At 57.5% G+C, this 19,461-nt stretch overlaps 1 protein-coding gene across 5 annotated transcripts; it reads right to left on the minus strand.

Moving 5' to 3' along the window:
• Positions 1-21: 21 nt before the first annotated feature.
• Positions 22-18,279, minus strand: TRPM2 (transient receptor potential cation channel subfamily M member 2). Of its 5 annotated transcripts, XM_066194069.1 has the most exons (33): positions 18,141-18,279; positions 16,495-16,761; positions 16,075-16,160; positions 15,453-15,621; positions 14,820-15,000; positions 14,245-14,411; positions 13,502-13,682; positions 12,832-12,893; positions 12,451-12,651; positions 11,999-12,101; positions 11,656-11,777; positions 10,386-10,736; positions 9,853-9,990; positions 9,106-9,235; positions 8,686-8,831; positions 8,441-8,553; positions 8,092-8,308; positions 7,376-7,494; positions 6,954-7,086; positions 6,667-6,838; positions 6,212-6,395; positions 5,858-6,036; positions 5,575-5,707; positions 5,367-5,454; positions 4,715-4,802; positions 4,218-4,369; positions 3,641-3,717; positions 3,450-3,551; positions 3,117-3,203; positions 2,857-2,962; positions 2,152-2,253; positions 1,568-1,684; positions 22-1,301 (listed from the first exon to the last, which is right to left on the minus strand). In XM_066194069.1, the coding sequence occupies exons 2-33, from the start codon at positions 16,687-16,689 to the stop codon at positions 1,176-1,178; spliced, it is 4,527 nt and encodes a 1,508-aa protein (XP_066050166.1). In that variant the 5' UTR covers positions 16,690-16,761; positions 18,141-18,279; the 3' UTR covers positions 22-1,175. The 5 variants fall into 5 exon arrangements, with proteins under 5 accessions (XP_066050166.1, XP_066050165.1, XP_066050168.1 ...); XM_066194068.1 differs by having other exon boundaries at positions 8,092-8,553; XM_066194070.1 differs by lacking the exons at positions 22-1,301; positions 1,568-1,684; positions 2,152-2,253; ... (10 more) ...; positions 6,667-6,838; positions 6,954-7,086 and having other exon boundaries at positions 7,381-7,494; positions 8,189-8,308.
• Positions 18,280-19,461: the final 1,182 nt, after the last annotated feature.

Consider the following 19,461-nt stretch of genomic DNA (forward strand, 5'->3'; position numbering starts at 1 on the left):
ACCAGCAGCCTGCAGTTGTTTAATACATGGTTTATTGAGCTGGGTTGAATACATTGCCAGACTGAGCCCCCTCCCCTTGCCAAACCCCAGTGTGTCACTGGTGAAACTGCACCTGTGCTGTGGTGGCCACCGGTGTGGGATGAGCAGCCTCAGCTGGCCAGTGTCTTACACTCTGGGAGAAGTTGGGGGAACCGAAATCCCTTCCTGAGCAGTCCCAGGCATAACGTGCCACCGTGGGGCTCTTCTGGATGATCAAAGAATGTATCCACTGTGCCTTGTTGTCCCCATGGCAGGCAACAGAAAACGTGAGTGAGAGACCCCTTAAAAGCAGGGATGTCTGGGACTGACACACTGATGTCCCCTCTCCTGTCCCTGCCTGCCCAAGGAACCACAGAGCATGGGATCACCTGTGTCCCAGCAAGCTGCCACTTTCCATCCGTGTGCACAAGGGGATGGGGACAGGCAGGTGACATTTAGCTCAGAGAGAGGAAGGAAGTTTAGCTACAAGCCAGTGCTCAGCATTCACACACAGCAGGATCACATATCAGTTTGGGGCGTGGCAGGTGGGCCTGTGCAGAGCTATGAAACCATAGGTATAGAAGCCAAGAGCTGCTCACACCTTCAGAAGTGCTGGATCACAGCTCAGGACCATGTCGTTGGGTCTGAGGCAACCAGATGCATGGGTACAGCTGCCACAGGAGTGACTCCAAGCCTCCTCCAGAGCAATCTTTTGGGATCTGTGGCAGTGGGTCTGCCAGGGCTCAGAGCAGGAGCGGGGAGCAGTGATGGATATTCTGGTGGAGGGGTAGCTGGGACTGGCGAACCCCCAGTGCCCACCCCAAAGCCAAGAGCAGGGTGCAGTGGACAGAAGAACCATCTCACAGGAAAAGCCCTGTGGCTCAGTGTGGCCCAAGCTCTGGGCTAGTGCCGTGGACTGATGTGGAAGCACCAAGACACAAGCTGGGGCTGAGCTTGGTGGCTCAGGTGACTGGGGTGCAGGCAGCCACTGCCCCCAGGGAGGGGACACTTCTCCTCCCAGACACCTGCAATGTACATTCACAGAGGCACCCAGAGTACCTCAACTCCAGCAGCTCCCATGTTCTCCCAGGTGAGCTGGGGTGGAGCTGCCAGAAGCTGGTCTGGGGCAGCAGGAGCCCTGGCCTGGGCACGAGGCCTCAGTAGTAGGCACCGAGGAGGGTTGAGACCTTGTGCAGGAGCTCCTTGTGGTTGGTGTGCAGGGGGATCCTCTTGTCCAGCACCTGCCAGCGGATGCACAGCTCCGGGTCACAGCCCTGCAGGAACTGCAAGGGGACAGATGTCACACGTGTGCTGCTGGCAAGGGGCCGTGCCAGCCACTCTCCACAGCGCCTCTAGTCCCTAACCTCCTGCCCTTTCTTTTTGGGGCAGGCATTGAGGTGCCAGCCCGTGTTCATCCCTGTGCTCATCTCCCATGGCATGCAGCTGGAGAATCCCAGTCCTGTGGAGATCTGGGTGTGGAGAGCAGGCTGCTGTGCCCCAGGCCCGCTGTGAGGCAGGCCAGGGAGCCCACAGGGGGGCAGCCCCTCACCGAGTTCAGCCTCTTCATCTCCACGTCGTTCTGGGTGTCGAAGTGCACACTGATGGCCACCGTCTCCACCCAGGCATTGTCGGTGTTGCGTGGGTCATCGAGGTACCCCCTGTGTACCTGTGCATGGGGAGGCCACCTGAGCAGCCCTCATCACCTCTCTGAGGGCACCCTGGGGGCCCAGGGGGTTGGTGGGCATGACCCTGCAGGTTTTCTGCCCTGCTGGAGAGCAGAGCCCCGCTCCCGCTGTAGCTGGAGCCGTGGGGAGTCACTGCTGCAGGCAGAGACTTTGGCGTGAGCAGCCCTCCCCCGGGGTCTCTGGGCTGTTCCCTGGCCCCCACACATGAATTGTGCCACGTCTTCACCTGCCCCGGCCCTTCCTCTCCGGTGGGAGCAGCGGCCAAGAGCTGACACACCCTGCTCCTGTACCCTGGGCCACCCACGTGGCCCTGTGACACCATGGTGTCCACATGTCCCCATGCCGCAGTGATGTCCCCATGCGCCTGTCCCACCATGCCACCTGTGCGTCCCTGTGCCAGGGTGATGCCCACATGCCCCTGCAGCACTGACCCCTCCTGTGACCCCACCTCAGTGCCTTGTTTCAGCAAGTTCTGGAACTGGGGCCAGAACTCCCGGCGCAGGATCCACTTGAGCTTCAGTGGCAGCGTCTCACCCGGCTCCAGTGACCCCTGTGCAAAGCAGATGGCAGCTATGGGGCCTGCCATCAGCACACTCCAGCCTCCCTCCCTGCCACCAGCCTGGCCATCAGGCAGCTGCCTGCCACCACAAGGTCTGCTGGTGCCTCCCGTCCTCCCTCTCCTGCCCAAAGTCCTCAGCTCTGCCCAAGCAGGTGTGTGAGTCTGCCTGATCCAATGTCTGCCAAGGGAGGCTTTGCCAATGGCTTAGCAGGCTCACGTGAAGGACGTGGGAATTGAAGCTGTGGAGGAGGAGGAGGAGGAGGGAGGGGCAGGAGACAGCAGGTGAGGGTGAGTGGATGAATGTAAGGAGACCACTGCTCCCAGAGCAGCCCTGGCATGCAGATGCTCTGCAGGAGGGGCAGAGGTACCTCCTCAGCCACAGCTGTGACACACACCTGTGATTCCTCCTTCCCCTTCCCTTCCCTTCCCTTCCCTTCCCTTCCCTTCCCTTCCCTTCCCTTCCCTTCCCTTCCCTTCCCTTCCCTTCCCTTCCCTTCCCTTCCCTTCCCTTCCCTTCCCTTCCCTTCCCTTCCCTTCCCTTCCCTTCCCTTCCCTCCATCTCCTCTCCTCAGCTCCTTCTGCACCAGCTCTTACCCCAGGCAGAGCCCAGACATCTGACAGTGGGTACTGGGCCACCAGGACTTCCAGCATCTTCTTCAGGCTCTTCCTTATAATGGACCCATCCAAATTCCTCCTCCAGCTGTGGGAGAGGCCCCTGTCATGCTGCAGCTGGGCTTGGCTCCCCTCTGCCCAGCAGTGGCCACATTGGCAGCGCAGGGTTTGGCCAGGTCACTGAGGTGACCCCCTTTCCCACCCCACACCCTCAGCCCCGTGCTGGAGCAGGACACACTCACCGGGTCACGACAGGGTGCAGGGCGTGGTTGGGCCCAAAGCAGTGCAGCCTCCCACGGCCTCTCAGCCCCGTCCTGCCCATGGGGTTCCTGCCAGGGTGACAGTGAGGGGGCTGGGGCAGTGCCAGACGCCCTCTGTGCAGCCCTATAACACTTCCCTACGTCTTTTGGGGTGTTTTTCAGCAGGGTCAGCCCTACGGACGATGCATGCAATTATCCCTGCCCCACCATAGGAAGGTGGGAATGGGATGGATGTGCCCAGGCACCCCATGCACCCATGTCCCAGTGCTTTTCCTCCCACCCAGCTCCCAGGGAGCCCGTGGCAGGGGCACTCACAGTGGCAGCCCGTCCTGCACGGCGTAGAGCCCGTGGAAGCTCTGCCTGTCGATCAGCCCGTCCATGGTGTTGTAGTTGATCTTCAGGAGAGACTCCAAGGAGCTGCGGGGTGGGAGGCAGCCCGGCAGGGAGGGCTGGCTGTGCTGCCCAGGGAAGGGGTGGAGGGCTGGGGAGCCATGAGGGGCACTCACAGGCTGAAGGGGTCCTGCACAGCCATGTCCTTGTGGTCAGCAGAGAAGGCAGGGGGGTTGTAGAGTGGGAAATCCACCTGCACAACGCATGGCAGTGTCAGGCCCCTGGCTTGTGCCCTAGCTTGCACAGCAGACAGGGGCTGGGACCCCAGGGACACCTTCTGGCCCAGTCTCTTCCTCTGCCCAGCATGTGGCATCACTCCCCAAGAAACGCTCCAGGCTCTGCTGGGAGCTGAGCTCAGGGTCTTGGCTGGAGGGCTCACACCCCCATGGAAGCCAGGACCTGATCCTGTCCCTGACCCTGAGCCAGCTGAGGTTCAGGAAATGCAGAGGTGGGTGGTTGTACCCTCTGTGTCCAACTAAGCATCCCCAGGCATTCCTAGCACTGCAGATCCTAGCAGGAATGATGCCCTTTTCTTTGGGGTCACTCAAGCAGTGGCTCCAGGAAACCAATGGTCCCAGGGCTGGGAAAAACAAGAGCTCTCAAATGGGATGATGGGTTCCTCTTCCCACCACTGCCAGGATATGCCTCAAGCCTCCACCTCCCAGCCCCACTGCCCAGCACCACAGCTCCTACCTCCCAGGGCACCTTCTCATCCGGCACAGGGAAGCGGAGAGTGTGGGACCCTGGATACAGGAGGTTTCGGGCAAGCACATGGTATGGGGGCTGGCTCTCCTCGGGTTTCCCCTCCAGGTCAATCTCCTTGGTGTCCAAGGCTTTGGAGGAGCCTGTGAGGCAGACACAGGCAGCAGGGTCCCACAGAGCAGGGCACCAAGTCCAGCACTGTGGACTGGGGCTCTGCTGAGGGGGCTGCCTGGGTCTCTCCATGGGGATGTTGATGTCCCCTGGGGCCGTGGACCCTGAATTCCCTTCCGGCACATCCTGGATTAAACTCCAGGGAGGGTGGGAATGGACTCAGGAGGAGGTGGATGAACTCACAGAGACACCAAACCTCCCAGGACCAAAGGAACCTCTGCCTCACTGCTTGGCAGAGGGGTGTGAGGGGCTGCTCAGCCCCAGTCCGAGACCCTGGGCTATCCTGGTGCTGCTGGGGAGGATGAGGCTGTGCTTACCCACGGGCGGCACATCCTCGCCTGGGCTGAAGCCGTTGCCCCGCAGTGCCTGCATCATCCACCTCAGGGCCTGGGCGCTCTGATGCACCTGCAGGGCGCAGGAGAGGGTCACTCCCGGCCCCTCTGCCCCCCAGACCCACGGCATCCAGCCATGGCAGGAGGCACCGCTGCCCTTGGCACTGACGGGCAGCAGTGATCCTGGCTCTGTCCTGATCTTGGCCTTGGAAAACCTTCTCCAGGGAAATATTTTTACAAAGCAGGTGGAAAGGGAGATGGAAACGGGATATGCCAAGGCTGGGCTGGCTCCCTGGGCACCCCACTGCTCGTGCAGCTCCAGAAGAAAAGGACAGAGAGTCTCTGTCTCCTGGAGGTCTGGTGAGCCCTCTCAGGCCAAGGAGAAGAGCTGGGTCAGCTCTGTTTGGGTGATTAGTGGAGGCATTGGCCCTTCCCACCATTTCCCACCTGCATCCTGCTTACTTTGGAGTCAAGCAGAATTTTCCTTATAAACCTTTTCCCCTCAGATGCTAATGGCAAGGAAATTCAAACTATCTCAAAGGGTATTGATTCAGAGGGATTTTGTGTCCTGCTTCAATTGACTCAGCCCCTGGAAAAATTCCACCTTTCTTGGGTACTTGCCCTGGTTTTGCCTCACCTGGTCCTCCAGAGAGCCCAGTCTTTGCTCCACTACCCCTGTCCTCTTCACCCGGTCCAAGTCCAGCAGCTCTGCCAGTACATCAACCCTGGAGAGACAGTGCAGGTTGGAACACCTCCAGCAGCCACCCCTGCACTGATCCCTGAACTCTTCCGTGCCCAGGACACCGAAGGACAGGAGGAGCTTCCTTTCTCAGGAGCAGCTGTACCTCTGCGCAATGTCCCGGATCATCTGCTCCGTGTTCTGCTTCTCCTGGCACTGCTGGTGCTGCAGGTAGTTCTCCTTCAGGTACATCTCCCACGAGAGAAGTGCAGCTTCTTCGTTCTTCTCCAGCTTCTCCTCTGCCCAAGAAAGAGGATGGTGGTGCTGCCACATCTCTGGGCATGCCAAACCCCAGGACACAGCCCGTGTGCCCAGCCTTGTGCCTCGGTGCATGGTGCCATGCCCTGAGGGGAGGGAAAGGGGCAGGAGGGGGAGACTGTGGTCCTCACTGAGCTTGTGGTGCGAGGCTGGCCGGCGGAGCACCCCACGCCAGACCACGAGCTGCAGGTGGTTGAGCAGGATGAGGGGCGGGGGCGCGGGAGGGCGGCCGTGGTACTCCTCGATCAGGTCGTGCCGCTGGAACTTCCAGATCTGGTCCGTGTGCTCCTGCACCTGCTGGAAGGTGTAGCTGGGGCAGAGCCCAGGTGTCAGCCGTGCCATGGGGATGAGGGGACAGCACATTGTGTCTGAATGGTGTCCCAGCTCACCCTCAGCAGCCCTGACCTGCAACAACTTCTACCACATCTATAACCCCCAAGTGGGATCTCACTACTTCTACCACATCTAGAGTCCCCCAGACTCACTTGAACATGGCAATGAGGAGGTTGAGGAGGAGGATGTTGGTGAAGAGCAGGTACAGGCACAGCAAGATGACGGTCAGCCATTCTGGGAAGATGGGTTTCTTGTTGTCCGCGTTTGTCTCTGGGCACTTGGGCTTGTAGGGGTCAGTGCCATTGGGGCTGCACTGGTCGATGTTGAAGTTGACCCCTGTGGGAGAGCACAGCGTGACTCCGTGGTGGCCAAACCTCGGGTGCCTTGGGGAGCACTCAGAAAGCACTCATTCTGCTCCAGGAAAGTAGCCAGCATCCAGGGAGCGTAGCACCAGGCAGGGGTTTGGTCTCCATCTGCTTCATCCCAGAGTGCTGTGTTCACTGCCAGCTCTGTGGGACTTCCATGGGCCAACAGGGCATTTGGTACCTCAGTGTTGTCACAGCCGCCCTGCTCATGCCGTGCACTGTCTCAGCCCAGTGTCCCTTACCATCAATGTAGGAGGGAATCTGCCCGAAGATGGTCAGGTAGGAATGGTAGACAACGCCACGGAAAAGCCACTCCACGCGCTCCTCGTTGTGGATCAGGATAGCCTGCTTGGCCACCCCAAAGGACACCACCCACACTGCCAGCAGGAAGAGGAAGAAGAAGACATCCTTCATCTGCAAAGACAGAGGGGAAGGACAGCTGTGTCCTGGAGCAAGCCCCGCTCCAGGAGGATTGGATAACATGGGTGGCATATCCAGCTGCTCCAGCAGGACAGAGGGGAGCTCTCACCATGCGCTTCACAATGATGATCTTGGGCCCTAGTGTTTTACTGACTGTGAAAATGTGCATCAGGCGCAGGCAGAAAATGATAAAAGCCAGGGACAGTATGATGCGCCCGGGATATAGTGTCGATGGGATCAGCCTGGACATGGAAGAGAGGAGAGAAAACACCTCAGTGCCACCATAGAACCACAGAGAATCATTTAGGTTGGAATTACTGGGCAGGAAGAGAGGCTCTGGCACAGGTTGCCCACAGGAGCAGTGGCTGCCCCACCCCTGGAAGTGTTCAGAGCCAGGTTGGGCAGGGCTTGTGAGCAGCCTGGGATAGTGGAAGGTGTCCCTGACCATGGCATGGGGTGGAACTTTAAGGTCCCTTCCAACCCAAAGCATTCTGTGATTCTATGAAAATACTCTAGAGCTCTGCAGCTCACCTGCAAGTCAGCCCTGCGATAAAGACTAGGATGGCACAGATATCCAGCTTATTCCAGAAGTCCTTGATGTACAGGGAAGCCATTTTCACAACCCCGAGTCCGTCTGGATCATACAACAGCTGTTGGGAAGAGAAAAGGGGCTGGGTGTAATATACTCAAGTGCTTCATAGAGGGGAGGGACCACACAGATCATCTGGCCATGACTGGGCACTCTGGCTGACCCAGAGGTAACCTGAGCCTATGCAGTTTTCTCTAGGGGCATGGGAGGAGCATGGGGACATCTGGGAAGGAGCATGGGAACACCTGGGACATTGGGGCTCTTCAGGCTGGAGGAGAAAGGCACTGAGATGTTGAAGCAAAAGCTGAAAAGTCTCAAATGCCAAGCAACACCTGGAAATCCTGCTGGGAATTCACCCGAAGGAAGAGCTCCCTCCATCTCCTGACATTCCCAGACACCAGACACCTCCTGAGAAAAGCCCACCAGCCCTACAGCATTTTCTTCTGCAAATATACAAGGCCAAGCCAGATGCAGCCAAGGAGAAACCCTGGCCCCGGAGACGGGGGATCTGGTGGTTCCACGTGCTGGGACCTCTTGGAATAGGAGGTGACACAAGGAACAGCGCGGGGACGTGAGTGGTGTGGGAGCTCCCAGGAGCACCCAGAGGGGCATCTCCCCTCCTCTGCCACCTCCCAGCCTCAGCTCTGCCTGCCCACACCTGGCGGGTCTCCTCGCACACCAGGGAGAAGAGCCAGAAGTAGATGAGGTATTCCCGCCAGGACGGCATCGGCTGGAAGTCAACCATCAGGACGTACGCGAAGAGCAGGAGGAAGGTGAAGTAGGAGAGGATGTTCATGAGGAAGATGACGATGGGGGCTGTGAAGAAGGCCCGGAGGCGTGCCAGGCAGCCCATGGGCTGCAGTCTCTTCTCCCTGCTGGGAGCAGGGATGGATGTGTGGGCTCGGCTGCCCAGGGAGGTGCCACGGCAGCTTCCCCCAGCCAGCCACAGGGTGAGGCTGGAGGAGACCCCTGCCTCAGTGCACAGGTGTCCCAGCTGCCAGAAGTACCTGAAGGTGATGAGGTTGGTGTAGAGCAGGGGGAAGAACAGCATGCACGTAATCACCCGCCAAAGGCCATTGTCCACAGACAGCTTCCCCCACCAGACCTTGGTTAGAAAAGCCTGTGAAGAGGGAGAAAGAGCGGTGCTGGTTACAGAGGCCGAAGGGCAGAGTCCCACGACTACCCACAAGGAATTCTCGATCTTGGGGATACTTGGGCACATTCCCTCCAAGGACCACTGCTGGGAGCCCACCTGGACGCCCCCGTGGGACACAAAATTCATGTTCTTGGCCTCCAACGCCAGCTGCAGACAGGTTGTTTTCCCCCAGGCTTCAGAGACACGGGTGAGAAGCTTCTGGGCTCTCTCTTCATCCTTGCGGTAGCAGTCTGTGAACACACCTGGAAGGGCCGGTACCAGGAAGATGAGGCTGAGCTCTGGGCCAGGCACCCACAGAGCCACCCTTCTGAGCAGGATCAGGACACTGCACCACACAGTGGTACCCCCTTTTCTGTGGGGGTACTCCCACCACCATGCAGGCACGGCCTTTGGAGCATAATCCCCAGCTGTGAGGGTGGGACCCTCATTTCTCACCCCCCAGACATCTCCTGGGTAAAGCTCACCAGCCCTGTGGGGTGCAGGGGCAGCTCTGGGGTGCTGGTGCCCTCTGCTCACCAATTGCCTTGTGCTCGTACTCCTCGGCCAGGGCCAGCATGTCATCGGTGGTGTCCGTGTCCTCCTCCTCCTTGGCCAGCTCCTTCAGGATTTTGCTGCAGGCCAGCGCAGCTGCCATGCAGTCCTGGCTCTGGCACAGAAGAGGATAAGGAAAGCGTGGGCACTCTGTCTGTCAAGTCCCCGAAGCCTTGACAAGCCCTCCCCAGCTCCCACAGGAAGGAAGGAGGGTGTCCCTAACAGGTTGGTGCTCAGGGTGGACAGCTTGCCATGACAAGGGCTGAGCCAAGCTTGACTCTGGATAACTCACTGCCATGGGGAATATGGGAACAACCCTGCCCTCTTTGTGGGATGCCTTGGCTGATGGGACAGAGTGACTCCTTGGCATGTCCACTGTGCCACCAGCTACACTGCCTCTTGTCCTGGAATGCTGTTTATGAGTGGAAGCCTTCTCCACCCCAGCTGCTGCATCCTTTTGGGCTCTCTCAGCCTGACTAGCCCACTTCAGGCCCTGCACATCCCCTCTACCTGTTTTGGCCAGGAGGGGAGGGGTCTGGCCTCATGATGTGGCTGGGGGTGGACATTAAGTGCCCTCAGGGCGGCCAGCTGGCTCCTGTTTGGCTGGGGTCAGGCTCGGGACAGCTCTCCCACTATCCCAAATGCCAGCAGGTTCTACTGTTCCCCTTGGGGATGCGAGGTTTGGCTCCATCTGAGCCCCTCAGCCATGAGCAGAGCTCTGGGCTGTGATACCTGGGCCCAGATGATTTCTGCCAGCTCCCTGCGGTTCTGGACCACGGCCCAGATGAGCAGGTCCCGGATGGGGTCCATGGTGAAGGTGACTCGGCCAGCAGAGCGCTTGTAGAGGGACCGAAGGCTTGAGCCCTGCACCTGCAAGGTGGGCAACGCTCAGCCCTGCTCCCTCAGCACAAAGCCACTCAAACCCCTGGTGCTGCCTCCACCACCCATGGAAAGGACTTTTTCCCAGACAGAGGGGTGGCTGGACTCATCCTGTGAATTTCCCTTTTTCTAGGGCTGGGATCAGGTGGAGCTGTGCACCCACCCCGCCAGCATCACACATCCACACGGTGCTGCAGGTGTAGGAATGTGGGAGCTGCGCCTGGAACGCAGGGCAGATGACTTGGGCAGGGCTTTAAGGCACTTTGAGTGCAATTTTTGAGCAGACAAGAGGACAGACACCCAGCTGCATGCTCCAGGACAGCTCCCTTGAGGCAGTGTCCCCTCCCTGCTGTCACCCTGCCCCCAGGGAACCCCGAGGTGCTCACGTTCAGCTTGATGTGTGGGACGGGGATGGAGAGTCGGGGCCGCTCTGTGTGCTTGGGCTTGGGGTACAGCGGCTGTGTGGAGCAGCCCAGCAGCTCCCGTAGCACCTGGGAGACGTGGTGCATCTGCAGCCTCGGCATTTTGGAGCCGGCTGTATGCTCCCTCTCCTCCAGCAGCACCTTTTGCAGCTTGCTGTGGAACAGGCAGGATGGTGCCAGGTTGTCGTAGAGGTAAACCAGGGTGTCCCAGGTGACAAAATCCTTGAGACGCACTCCCTGCTCCAGGAACAGCTTCACAAACTCTGGCTTGTTGGAAATCAGGGCAGCTGCCATCACGGGGTGGAGATCTGAGGGCTGGCAGGCCAGAGGCAGAGGTGAGGGGCTCCGTGGTCTCAGAGCAGGACCTTACCATGCTCCTCACTTGGGGTGAGATTTTATCCCTGAGCACTTTGGAGGTGAAAGAGCATGTGGCATGCACTAAAACTTGTGGGGCATTCCCAGGGGCTTAGAAGAGGGCACTCTGCCCCTTGGCTTCTGGGCAGAGGGATGGGTAGGGTAGAGACCACCTATCCCAAGTTCATGAATATCACATAATCACAGGACAGTTTGGGTTGGAAGTTCATCTCATTCCAATCCCCTGCCAGGGACAGGGACACCTTGCAGGTGTCCAGGTTGCCAGCTTGACCTTCAACATTTCCAGGGATGGGGCATATATCCTCAAATGTTTCACTTTTGGATTCCAAGCTCCCACCAGCCCTTCCCAGTCTCATCAAAGGTGTGTGAGCTGGGGGAACCCAAACCATTGACTCAAATAGGAAAATCCCTTCCGAGTTCCACAGCCCCACCAGAAAGGACAGAGAACTCTGCTCAGCAGCCTCAACAGCAGGATCAGGCATGAGATGGCAGAGCTGACCCCAGTCTGTAATAAGGTATGAGCAGGGAAGCACCAGGCTGGAGGAAATGAGTTTAGAGACAAATTACTATTTGAGCAGTGACCACAGGGCAGAGCTGTCAAGGGCTACTTTAGGTCCTAGGTGGGTCTTTAAAAACATTGGTTTTGAAAAAAAAAATACCAATTGTCTTTGTGTGTGCTTATCTCTGCTTTGGACTTTTGAGAGCATCTTTGAAGAACAGCCACTGTTAATGCACTGGGAGTTCAGTGTCCGGGATAAATACTCTCCCCAGGCACAGCCAAGGTGAGAAGTGCCCTCCATACCCACGGACCTGACAAGCTGTAAGCCTGAGCAGACAAGCAGCAGAGGTGTGGCCCTACCTTCCAGTCGTGGTCATCTGTGAAGATCTCGCTTCGGGCAATGTCCACCCTGTTCCAGGCCACAGCCAGCTTCAGCTGGTGGTCCCAGTTCTCACGACCAAAGTGGTCCTGGTTTCGGGATGCTGCATGCAAAGTGCATGTGTCAGAGCAGGGGATCACCCGGTGAGAAGACACCACGTGGAAGCCTCCTTGGATGTGTGGCCCTTTGGATAATCATCTCTCCCCAGCAACAAGGTCTGGAGACTTCTTTGGGGACCCCATAAGTCAAGTAGAGGTAGTAGGTGACTTGACCCCCTTCCTGTTCACCTTGCCCCATCCTCCCAGGAAGGCCCCCACCCCTCACCTTTGAAGAGGGCCTGGAGGATGGCCACATCCACGTCCTGCTGGCCGTATTTGCCCTCTCTGAAGATGGTCAGGAGTTGCCGGCTCCGCACTATGTCTTGGATCTACAAGGAGAGCCGTGGGCAAGCAATGAGCAGCAGCATCTCCCTCCCTGCTGCTTCCCAGGCCCCTGCACTGCGCAGGGCAATTCCTCACTCCTCGCTGGCACCTGCTGAACCGCTGTGCTGTGTCCTCCGTCAAGGGCTGGTCACAAACACTTCCTCTCTGCCCAGAGGGAGCAGGAAGTGGAGGAGCAGAGCCTGAGCCCTTGGGGTGCCCACCAGGACAGTGATGAGGATGGCTGGGGGGCAGGTGAGGCTTAAACTTCCCACTGGGATCCTTGGTGCTTATAAGCCAGGACCCCTGGGACCTCTTTGATCTCCCAAAGCTCAGAGGAGCCTGCAAGGGACTCACCTTCTTGGTCCACTCCACCAGTTTGCTCTCAGTGAAGAGCTCGTAGGTGTCGTGGAAGAGGACACTCAGTTTCTTCTGGATCAAGGCGATGGTTATCTTGGCCACGGGCAGGTTGGCCACCTGTGCAATGACGTCAGCCACACGCCCAGACCCCTCCACTATCACGCAGGGGGTCCCGTTGGTGATGGCATTGTAGATGGTCTGCAACAGAGCGGGGAGGTTGGTCTGGATCCCACCCAGACACCTGCAGACCCTCTCTGAGCCTGGGACCCCACTGCTGCTCCCAGCACTCCTGTCACTGTGGCACCACTGACAGCAGCACCCCAGGAAGGAGCTGTCCCTCTGCTCCCTCTCCTCAGCTTGCCACAAGCCATTCCTTACATCAAGAGTCCCAGGGCCTCCTTCCAGCACCACACACACGATGGGGATCTTGATGGCAACACCTGCAAGGAAGGAAAATCCAGGATCACCTTCCCATAGGGCCGATCCTCCCATAGGGTCTCCTCTGAGGGGTGGAGTGTGAAAGGCAAGGTGGGAGCACTGTCCCTGACCTGTCAGGCCTCAGGGGAGGGGAGGAAAACCATGCCCAGTGATTGTCTGGCATGGCAGGTCAGATGCATGGTGGGATGTTTTGGGGGTGTTCTGTGCAGGGCCAGGAGTTGGATTTGAGGATCCTTGTGGGTCTCTTCCAGCTCAGGGGATTCTGGGATCCCGTGAGAACATGTGTGCATGTCTTATGACAGGAGATCATTTGCACAGTGACAAGATGATGCCTGGAGGTTCCCTTGGGATTTGGCCCTTTGGGAGAGATGACTTTCCTTCCCTGAGCAGCTCAGCATCACAAGTTTTGAGGACTCCTTTAGTGATCCCATAAATCTGGCAGAGAAAGGTTCTTTGATCTGTGTCACGGAGGAATCAGGTTCCACATTTATCGTGGAAATCCTCTCAGACCCTGTGCCTGGATCCTCTGGGGAAGCCACAGCCTCCTGCTGGAGCCCAGGGAGGACACCATTCCACAGGGATGGCCCATTCCTGCCTCAGTTTCCATTACCTCCTTTCACCTTGGTCTGCTCTGAAATGAACTTCTCCAGCCTGGTCCTCAGGGGGATTTCCACCCCGTACCTCCCGTGGGTGCCGTCATCCACCAGGATGAAGTGGGAATGGTTGCTGTCCAGGCATGACAGGCTGCCTTGGTTCTCCTCATCCAGCACATACTCAGCAGGAAAGCCCCCCTGTAAGGTGCAGGAGGAGACACTCTGGGAGGAGACACTCCTGGCAGGGGAGCAGCAGATGGTCAAAGTAACCAGCACATGGGGACAGGAATGGGTCAGCCTGTGGGGACAGTCTGACCAAACTGTCCCTGTGCCCCCACAGTGCTCATGTCAGCCTTGCCCCATGCTCCCCTGGCCCGCACACCCACAAGGAGTCCTCCCAGGAGAAGCACAGAACCCACTCAAGACACTGGGCAGGGTGGAGGGGCTTCTCGGCAAATACCAGCCTGGGAACATCCCTGGAAGAGTCCAAGGCCAGCTTGGATGGTTCTTGGAGCAGCCTGGTCTAATGAAAGGCTCCCAGTCCATGGCAGAGGGTGGAACAAGGTGAGCCTTCAGGTTCCTTCCAACCCAAACCATTCTGAGGTTCTATGACCATCACTTCTGGTACAGTTGGGTTTTCCAGGGCTGCCAGCCACAGTGAGACCTGGAAGCTCCTGTTCCCACTGCAGTCCTTGGCAGGACTTCCCCAGCAGCCCAGGCAGAGGCAAAGCACTGCCCTGCCCTGCCCTGCCTGGCTCACCATGGGGCAGACGAGGCTCTCCCGGTTGTACACGGTCCCCCAGGTGGCAATGCCAATGGTGACAATGTCGCCCTCCTTGTGGCTGCAGCTCAGGATGAAGTCTCGCACTGCCTCTCCCACCTGTTTCATCACACCAGCGTGGGACCCCCCCGTGATGATCCAGGCTCCTGGGGGTCACAGAGGGGCGTGGGAAGGGAGAGGCTCTGCCCACAGCCATCTCCCAGCCTCCCCCGTGTGGCTGTGGGTCCCTGGGGTGCTCCACCGCCCAGAAGATTTCTCTTCCCTGCCCTGGCAGCACAGGCAATGCCTTCTTCAGCACATCTCTGAGTCCAACTCCTTCTGAGCCTCTCTGCAGTGACTGAGCAGGAGCAGCCCATCCCTGGTGATCGTGGTCCAGGTAGGGACCCACACATGTCCTAAACCAGCTCAGCATCACCAGAACAGCCCAACTTACTGAACCTGGCATGGCCAGGTACAACCACAGGGAGACCCTCTGCATCCAGATGACCTTTAAAAGCCCCTTTCCACCCAAACTTTCTATGATTCCGCGATTTTATTATTCTGTGGTCTCTTACCTGTGGTCTGGGCCACCTTGACCAGCCCTTGCCGGAAGATGTTCTTCAGCCTTGGCTTCATGACAAAGTTTTTGGCTCCCCCGGTGACTGAGATGAGCAGGTTGGGCGCGTCGAGGCCCCAGTGCTGTGTCATGAGGTGGTAGATGACCCGGGGAGGGGTATCCGAGGAAACACGCACATACTGCCAAAAAAAAGGGATCATGCACACGTTTTGGGTATAAACAATGGGGTCAGGGTAACAGGACACCTCCAACACGATTCCTCCTGCCCTACACAAGAGGCTTCCCAACACCATTCCGCAGCAGGGTCCTGTTGCTGCTGGTCCAGGTCTTTGTCCATGACTCTATTCCCATTCTCTTTCATGAGAACAAACATTTCCCAGACAAATCTAAGGGCAAGGACAGGGAACAGCCACTCCTTGAATCATGAGTCTTGTGGTTTCAGAAAGGGTTTGAGGCTGAGAGGAGGGGTCCTGTCTCAACCCCTCTGCTGCCTGAGTCACTGTTGCCTTTGGGGCAATTCCACCCTTTCCCAATGTCCTCTCATTCAGGAGGGAAATACTCCCATGCATTTGCCATGGCAAGACCCAAACCCTGGCTCCCCATGCACCCACAGATGGGACAAAGAGATCACCTTCCCTGTCTTCTGTCCCAGGCCTGTGAAGCGGATATCACCAAAGGCATCCGTTGGCATTTCCTGGATGTGCCTGCTGGGATCCCATTCCTTCCCCAGGAAGATGGGAGGCTTGGCAGCATCGTCCAGGTGCTGTTCCCTGAGATAGCCACACTCGCAAACGATCCTCCTGAAAAGCACACCAACAGCTTCACTGAGAACACCTGAAACCCAAAAGGCAAAGCCCAACCCCAGCCTGGGCAGGAGGTGCTGTTCTCCTTGGAAGCAGCATGGGCCCCACATCTCCCACCCAGCTGCTCCTCCAGCTCAGAACTCGTGCAGAAACAAGGGCAAAGTTTGGGGGGAAATTAAGGGAAAAAAATTCCTAATATTTCCACCGGTAGAGATTTAGGGCAGAAATATTTAGGATGGAAATGATTGCCTCCAAAAGCTTTGGGAATGTTTTTCACTGGGACACAGAATCTCAGCCGTGTGATGACTCAACACATGCTGAAGAACCAGTTAAAAAGAGGGTTTTGAAGGCCTGTGACAGAAAGATGGGATTTCCTGGTGCTGTAGCTTTATCACCAACCCTCACTTTTGCTCTCCTGAAGGGGAGGGAAGGAGGGGATGTCTCACTTACCCAGAATCTGATGTCTGGGAGCTTTCCACAAAATAGGTGCATTCCTTCTTTCGGATGTTTTCAGGAATCCAGGAGATGAGATTTTCCTGATGGAGCAAGAAAAGCAGCAGGGGGTCAGGGTTTCTGGAAAGGGCCAGCAGTTATGCCAGGGGCCAGACACCGTGGTGATGGAAGCACATCTGGGTGCTTCTTTGGGTGTGAAGGACAAAAGATCCATCGCTGTCTGCAAGGACAAAGCCAGAGGTACTCCAAGGAGAAGGGATATGAGTGCTGGCCATGTGCCTCAGATGTTTGGAGGTTTTCTGTCTGTCCCTAAAACTAACCTGATCCGTTGTTAATGCTCCTGTTAGTGAGCCACTCATTGACACTGTTTCATGAGTGTGCCCAACCGTCCCTTCTTCCAGCACCTCCTGAACTTGCCTTTTCATTGCTGCCAGAGGGGAAATGCGCCTTCCTCCTGCTCCTTGAGACGCTGCTGCTGCTCTGCTGCAGGTTGGGGACGACCTCGAAGTCGCTCATCTTCCTGGGGTGTGTGGCAGGGTCATCTCCTCTCTCGGGGCACACCTTGTTCAGTTCGGAGGGGAGCACCTTGGCGCACCGGCCGCGCGCGGACATGGCTCCCGTGTCTTGTGCTTCTCGGCCTCCTTTCTCCTGTTCCTAGACTGGGAGCTCCTGAGCATCCCCATCCTGAGGGCCGTGGAAGAGAATCAGATAATCCCAGAACAGTTGGGACTGGGAGGGGCCTTTAAGTTCGTCTCCTTCCACCCCCCAGCCAAGGGCAGGGACACCTTCCCCTAGACCAGGTTTCTCCAAGCCCCGTCCAACCTGGCCTTCAAAGAAGAAAGGACACCCATGAACTAAGAGCACTGAGGTGCCCCATCCATCATTGCCTGGGTGGAGACTGGTCCATGGGAAACCTGCCAACCCCTCACCACAATGCTGACACGGGGCCACGTGTGTGGTGACCAGCCTCAGCAGGCACCACCCTTCCCTGGGGAAGCCCATCAGTGTCCACAAAGTGCCCTGCCACGTTCAGCCTGCCAGCCTGTAACTCTCCTCACCTGCTCTCCACTGCAGGCAGCTGGGATATTTCTGGCAGCAGGGAGAGCAGAAACTAGGTCTCTCGTGTGAGCAGCCTGAGCATGGCCCTGCATGGAAAATCTGGGAATGTGGACATGCTGGCTGCAGAGACCCGGCGCTCCTCTGTGGAGGAATCCTGTGTCCTCTGCAAAGGTGCCCCGAGATGCACATGGGTTTGTTGCAACCAGGAGCTGCCAAATTCCTGAACCCCCCTGAACACTCACAGCCCCCTTTGCTGAGGTGGGAGAGCTGCTGGAGCAAAGGTGGAAATGCGCCTGGGATCTGTGGAGCCCAAGGGAGATGGTGCCCTCTCAGGAGAGCTGGATTAGGTAATGGAGGAAGGACCAGACTCAGGTGCTGCTCTGGTCAAGCTGTGGGATCTGTGTTTAAGGAGGATTTTTTTCTGCTTTCTTTGAGCCAAATCCTGCATTTCACCCAAGGCTGGGGAGTCCTTGTGGGGACAAGGAGTGCTGATGCTAAATCATGGACTAGCAAGGAAAAGCTATTTTATCAGCCTCCCTCCTGGGATCTACACAGCCCCACTGACCTTGGGTGGCAGATTTTGGCAGGCTGGATTTCTGCATCAGCACCACCCCCAGCAGATCTGATTTTTGGAGGAAGAGCAGTTGAAATAAGGTCAAATCCACCCTTAATTCCTGTTCGTGGCCCCACAAGGCAGACAGGCTCCTGGGGGCTTGGGTCATGGCCACAAGCAGCTCACAAGCCCCTGCAGGAAGGGCTCCCACCCCAGGTCCTCCAACCTAGAATACCTGTCCGTCCTCCAGCACCTGGAATACCTGTCCTTAAGGGCTCGGGGACAAGGACACAGCCTCCACCACGGCACATGGCGCCTGCCTCCCAGATGAGCGGGTCTCACGGGGTGGTCACAGCACCCACCAGGACGGAGTGCAAGGCTGAACACTGCCCGAGAACCTGCCCACCCCGCTGCCCCTCCGCCGGCACGACCCCAGCGGGGCTGCCCGTACCTTCTTCCCTGCCGCATCCTCCGGCCGCATCCCCGGCTCCTCGGCTCCGTGCCTGCCAGAGGGATTCAGCCCCGTGTCCCTCTAGTCCGGCGGGTCATTTTATCACCGGCGATACGGGCGATGAGCGGAGAATAGGGCAGAGCTGCCTGCAGAGAGGAGGAGGTGGCAGTCGGCTGGCAGCTTCCCAGCAAATCAGGCTGCAGAAGCGATGCCTGCCGAGGAGCTGCAGCGCCCAGGCAAGTCCCGAGTTTGCTGGAGTGGCTGAGTCACTCTGGCACTTACCCGCAGTCCCGCCGCCGTTCGCACCCCAGCCCCGCTGGGCAGATGTCGGGATCCGATCGCTGAGGTTGTTAGAGATGCCTCTGCCCGAATTAAGGTGCGAACGAGACCATATGCCAGTGAGAATAGTATGGGGTTTATTTCATAGTAAATATAGGGGGGGAGAGAGAGAAAGAAATAGTAAATAGGGGGGGGGGGGGGACAGAATAAAGAAAATATCAACACTTCATGGATCCCAACAATGTTCTGTTGATCCTCTCCTGCTGGTCTTCTTGGTGGTTGAAGGTCCTCCCGAAAAGCATAGAATTCGATGGTTTAATATCTGCTCAGGCCAGGCAGGAAAATCCAGGCACCTCCCTGGGGTAAAGGGGGAGTTTGCCGTTGTCTTTTACAACAGACTCCACATTTGTTGCACCCCGTGCAGTCCTGTGGTGCAAGGCTTCAGGAATGACTCGGGGTACACCTTGGGGGGCCTTTGATGGATTAAGGCATCCCCTCAGCTGTCCCTCGTGTTAATGTCCCATGGATGTGTCATTCCCAGGGTTGGGGCTCCACAGCCAGTTTGTGTAAGGGAGGATGGGTTCACCGCCCCCGAGCAGAGGTTACTACACACCCAAACCTCCTCCCCCCACCTTGGCTAGGGGGGAAATCTGTACAAACCTGCTCCCAGCAAAGGGGTCTGTGGGCTACAACCTCCCCCACCCCAGAGAAAGCCAGAGATGATTCTTAGCACGGCTGCTGGGGTTGGCTCACGTTCTTTTCCTTGTTTACTTGTTGGTTTCAGGTGACTGAAGAATGGGTTTTCCCTTTATCTAATCTCAGCATTGTGACTTTCGGTCCAAAGTCCCAGTCAGGTATCTTCAGGGAGGCTTCTTTGGTTGTATCTTCTTCATGCAGTTTTTGTTGTAATGAGCAAAACTTTGTATCAATGTTTGAGGCATGAACTATTTCAGTCTCTGGCAGCAGATGTGAGGAGCAGGAGCTGCTCAGAGGATGGATGATGCCAGAAAGGAGAAGCAGCATTTGCAGGCTTTGGCAAATG

Source organism: Chamaea fasciata, unplaced genomic scaffold (assembly GCF_029207755.1).
Source record: "Chamaea fasciata isolate MVZ Bird 193981 ecotype frontalis unplaced genomic scaffold, bChaFas1.0.hap1 SCAF_11, whole genome shotgun sequence".
Lineage (NCBI taxonomy): Eukaryota > Metazoa > Chordata > Aves > Passeriformes > Sylviidae > Chamaea > Chamaea fasciata.

Excerpts from the sequence above, each read along its gene's own strand:
- TRPM2 (XM_066194068.1), bottom strand. The coding sequence starts at position 16,689 with ATGTCCGCGCGCGGCCGGTGCGCCAAGGTGCTCCCCTCCGAACTGAAC. Across the intron at positions 11,778-11,998 it reads CCTCCAGGCCCTCTTCAAAG|CATCCCGAAACCAGGACCAC; the intron begins GTGAGGGGTGGG and ends CTTTGCATGCAG. Across the intron at positions 3,552-3,640 it reads GTGCAGGACCCCTTCAGCCT|CTCCTTGGAGTCTCTCCTGA; the intron begins GTGAGTGCCCCT and ends CCCACCCCGCAG.